This window comes from Sphaerodactylus townsendi, linkage group LG03 (assembly GCF_021028975.2).
Source record: "Sphaerodactylus townsendi isolate TG3544 linkage group LG03, MPM_Stown_v2.3, whole genome shotgun sequence".
NCBI classification, from domain to species: Eukaryota; Metazoa; Chordata; class Lepidosauria; order Squamata; family Sphaerodactylidae; genus Sphaerodactylus; species Sphaerodactylus townsendi.
The window spans coordinates 146679076-146683645 of NC_059427.1; the positions used below are offsets into that span (position 1 = coordinate 146679076).

General features: G+C 55.3%; 1 protein-coding gene across 1 annotated transcript; it reads right to left on the minus strand.

The window, feature by feature from the left end:
* Positions 1-289: 289 nt before the first annotated feature.
* On the minus strand, positions 290-4279 carry LOC125428155 (host cell factor 1-like). Its single transcript, XM_048487864.1, has 2 exons — positions 3741-4279; positions 290-480 (listed from the first exon to the last, which is right to left on the minus strand). Exons 1-2 carry the CDS (start codon positions 3958-3960, stop codon positions 314-316), a joined length of 387 nt encoding a protein of 128 aa, XP_048343821.1. The 5' UTR covers positions 3961-4279; the 3' UTR covers positions 290-313.
* Positions 4280-4570: the final 291 nt, after the last annotated feature.

The following is a 4570-nucleotide window of genomic DNA, read 5'->3' on the forward strand; positions in this document are numbered from 1 at the left end:
TTTACAGTAGTATTTTATCTATACTGTTAGCCGCTCTGAGCCTGCTTTGGGGGGGAAGAGCAGGATATTTAATTGAATGATACTAATATTACCCACCCTCCCCAAATGTTGTTGGCCTCTAAGGTGTTACTGGACTTGAATCTAGCTGTTTTACTACAGGCCAACCCGGCTACTCTCTGAAACCGTGCCAGAAGCTGGAAGCTCTGCACAGACCCCTGCCACTTTCCAAATAGCAACGCAGCTGCAATGCCTCAAGACTTCTTCTCTCTGCCCTCGACCCACTGCTTTTTGCGGAGCAAGGAGAGAACCCACGTCACCACCAGCCACTCACCTGGAGCTCATAGAGGTCGTTGCTGTACTTGCCGTATTCCACCATTCCACCGAACACCAGCAAGCGAGTCCCATCACAAACAAACCCATAAGCGGCACAACCAGGCGGGATGTCTCCCCGCACGGCTGGGATGAACCACTGGTTTGTAGCTGGAAGACAAGCGAATCAAAGTCAGTGACATGGCCCTTGGTTCTGCCCAATGGGATTACAAGTAGGATGTATCTGGGGCTCCCAAGACGTTGCAGCGTAAAGCTGCAAAACACTGCAAGGCGCTCGCCCTCACAGTTCTGCACTTACTATAGCATCAGCCTACAGTAATTCAGCTTCTCAGCTCATAACCCTGTGCACTGTGCCTTGGAAACACAGCAGCCTTAGAGTGTACGGGAAGGTTTTGACCTCAAACTCCACCGGATAAAATAAAACATGCGGAACTATCCAAAACCCCTGGGGCTGGCAGAGTCTACGAAAGACAGAGGGAAGGAGGGAAGAAAGCAATGTTCCCGCTCACTGCAGCATGGGATTGGGGGGAAGAGAACTGTTTACAGCCAGTACAATGGAGGAACCGACCTATCAGAGGCCGCAGCTGCCAATCAGGAAGCTAGGATCCACCCTTGCTGCTCAGCTCTGGTTGCATAGCAAGAGAGAGACTCCATGCCGTAGAGTGGTAGCTGAGGGCGGGGGAGGAGGCTCCCTCCCCCTCCCACATGTGCTAAATTTGTAAACCCGGTCCATGGCTTCATCCCACACATTTATCGCTGCTATCTGCCCAGACTGCACCCCAGTTTTGCCATCCTTCATGACTGGCATGGAAGCAGGAGGAAGCAGGAGACAGCAGATGCCTCGCTGAAGAGGCTGCTGACCCAGGAGGCTTCGCCACCAAACCCCTCTTGCTTCGGCAAGTGTCTCCCATAAGATTCAAGGGCCACTTGCGAAGACTGCTTTTCCGGGACTAGAAGCACAGGAGGACAAGAGGAGTGAAGACAGGCAGAGCGCCAACCCCACTTTTAGAGGGGAAAAGCAGGACACCAGCTACTGTCGGTGCAAGAGAAACAAAAAAGATTCCCAAAACCATGTGTGTTTGCAGTCAAATTAAAGCAATTCTGGGTTCTTTGGCTAAGAAAAACCTTTCCTTTGTCTGCCCACGCATCTCGCTGCACTTGGAATTCTTTCTGGCTGCAAATGGACCTGAACTTTTACTTACTCTTGCTTGCATTCCTCTCAGTTTAACAGATCCCCCATGACTAGGCTTGAAACCCCATGCCTTATCTTGCTTGCAGAGATGGCATTTCCAATGTAGGCCCCCCCCCCACCCGCTTCACCTACCCAGAGGGAGGTTTCACGTAGGCCTACATTTTAAACAAGCTTTATCTCTTAATTTCACTTAAGAATGTCCCACTGATGGTGTGAAAATCCACCTGACTCCAATAGACTTGAAAAACATAAAACTGAGCCAAAAACATTTTCCAGGCTCAGAAGCCAACATCATCTAAACAGCATTAACTGAGTCCATGACAAGAGGAGGCAACATGCTATGCAGAAGCAAAGGTGCGCTGGTTTGGAGGTCCTTCAGGATTGAATAGGGCTGCCCCAATGCGTTGCAGTCTGTACCACTTTACCCTCAGTTCAGCACCCTGATGCAGTCTCTTAAATGAACACGCTGAAGATTTGCACTGGCAATATTGCTTCTGCCACTGAAGCAACGGGAAGGGTAAGGAAAAAGACTACTTGCTTACAATCCAACAGCCTCAAATCTAAACCCTGGTATGTTAACCTTGGCCAAAAGCCCGTGGGAATGAGAGTCAGGAAACTTAATCTTGTCCCCCTGCCCCCCTACAAAAATTAAGGACTGCTCATGTACTCCCAGAGCTTGCAGTCTTCTGGGAACGAATTTCAGGAACACCAGATGAATGCTGCCAACTCCTGCCAGCCATGCCCACCAGCTCCCTCTCCTCATTTTGCCAAGGAAACGGAATCCACGCTCACACTGTGCCCCTTCACACCGCCAGGAAGAGCCAACACAGACTCCACCCAATCCCCTCCCCCATGGAGCAAGCACAGCCAATTTTAGGTGGTATTGGTTTACAGAAAGGCCAGCGACTGGTACTTTCCTCTGTGGGCACGAAGGCAAAACCTCAACCCACGATCCTGAACTACTCTGGTCAGTTCCAAACCAGGATCAGCAAGATGAGGGGCGAGCCGCTTCTACCTTGGCAGCAGAGAGAGATCTCTGAACCCTCCCAATCTCATACGGGGTGGAATGTTCCAGCGCCTGCTCCCCACCCACAGCGCTTTCGTAAGCACAGCACCCTTGTGTTCCAAGTGGCTGAGCTACCCTGGGCATCAAGTAGTTAAAAGCTGCAGCATTTGAAAGTTGGATTTTACGCGCCAAGCCCTTGGGGAGGGAGGAAAAGCTCCTCCGTCAGCGCCCCACTACCTGCCACATGAGCGCAAGAGGAAAACAGGGCCGTGGGCGCCAAGAGGAGAGAGAGAAAGCGCTGAGCAGAGCGCACGAGCTAGACAGTTCACTTGCAAGTGCGAGAGCAAAGAGCCGCCGCCGCCGCCGTGTCCTCAGGGTGCCCTGCTTGGCGTTCCATGCTTTATGCCGAGCAGTTCTCTGGAATTTTGTCTTTTTAAATCAAAGCTGTAGACATTGGCTGGCCCCCTCCCGACTGACGACGGGGCTCCCGTAAGCTGCCACAAAATAATCCTATTAAAATATTCTTTTTCTCCGGAAAAGCGAAGTCTGCTGCAAATCTCCTACAGGCACCTTTCCCCAAGGTGGGCTCCCTGCCCTATTCTCCCTTCCTGCCCCGAGAGAGAGCCACCGCTGCGGCTGAACAAATTAGCCCCTCTGGGCACGGATACAAAGTGAAATCACCCGCCTCCCTGCCATCTAACGGAGCAGGTTTGCGCCAAGTGGGCTCTCTGGCACATGTCAGTTTATCACGCCCAGAAGGGCTGAAGGGAATTTAAAGGCAGACCCGAACTTTCCGTGGCCAGTTTTTTTCCCTTCTGCCAGCAGGAGCTTTGCCGCCTCTCATCACCACAAGATCCAGCAGCCGGGGGGGGGGGGGGGGGGGGGGGGGGGGAAGGAGCTGACGGAGTTAAAACAGGCTGACCATACACGGATCCAGCGCACATGCACATCCTGCCCTGCAAACACAATATCAGAGTTGCAGCTTCACAGTTTCAGGGGGGGGGGGGGAATTTGAAAAGTCTCTTTGAGAGCTGTTACCGTCACCCTCTCTGGTTTCATTTATATGTGTGTGTGTGTGTGTGCGTGCACATATGTACATATTTATGTGTGTATGAATATATGTACATACGTACACGCGTATATACGTACACACACACAGAGAGAGAGACTGAGGGAGCAGGTAGGTTGCCCCTCCAGCCCCCCTTGCCTTACCTGTGTTATAGACGTGCAACTCGTCCACGATGCCCTCGTTGCCCCCTCCGAAGACCACGATCAGCTCCTTGATGGCCACAGCCCGGTGGCCGTGGCGGGGCCGAGGCACGGGGCCCGACCAGCCCACCATCCGCTTCCAGCGGGGCTGCAGCAGCCCGGGGGTGCCTCCCCCACCTGTTGGGGAGACCCCACTCGGGGCCATAGGCGAGGCCGCTGCCATGGGTGGCGAGGGGGCTTCCTCACTCTGCAAGAAAACCTCCCCCCCCCCCCGGGCAGCCTCCAGGAGCCCCCCTTTCCCGGCGCCCTCCTCTCTAAGGGGGGCAAAAGCCCGACCCCCCCCCCCTCTGGGCAAGAAAAACAACAACGGGGTGGGGGACCAGCCACCAGCCTTCACTGTTTTCTAAACGGGCAAAACGACCCCCCCCCTTTTTCTGAAAGGGCTCCCTGTGGGGACGGGGCAGGCACCCTAAGAGGGGGCGAGAGCAGGGAACCGCTACTTCTCGCCCCCCCCCCCCCCCCGGGGGGGAAAAAAAAAAAAAGGGGGGGGGGGGAAAGAAGGCGGGGGCGGAATCCCCACCCTGAATGGGGGGACGGGGGGGGGGATGGCACCCACGCCCCCCCTCCGGTTGCCCCCGAGAGGGAACTACCCCACGCGGGGCAGTCACTCCTCCCCCCGCGCAGCCGCCCCCCTCCGGCCCCCGGTCAGCGCCCGGCCCTGGGAGCCGCCATCTTGTGTTGCCCGGACGGAAAATGGCGGCCGCAGGGAGGGAGAAGCCGCCTCCCCCTAGCACCCCCCCCCCCACACCCTCACGCTTCGGCGCCTGCCCGCG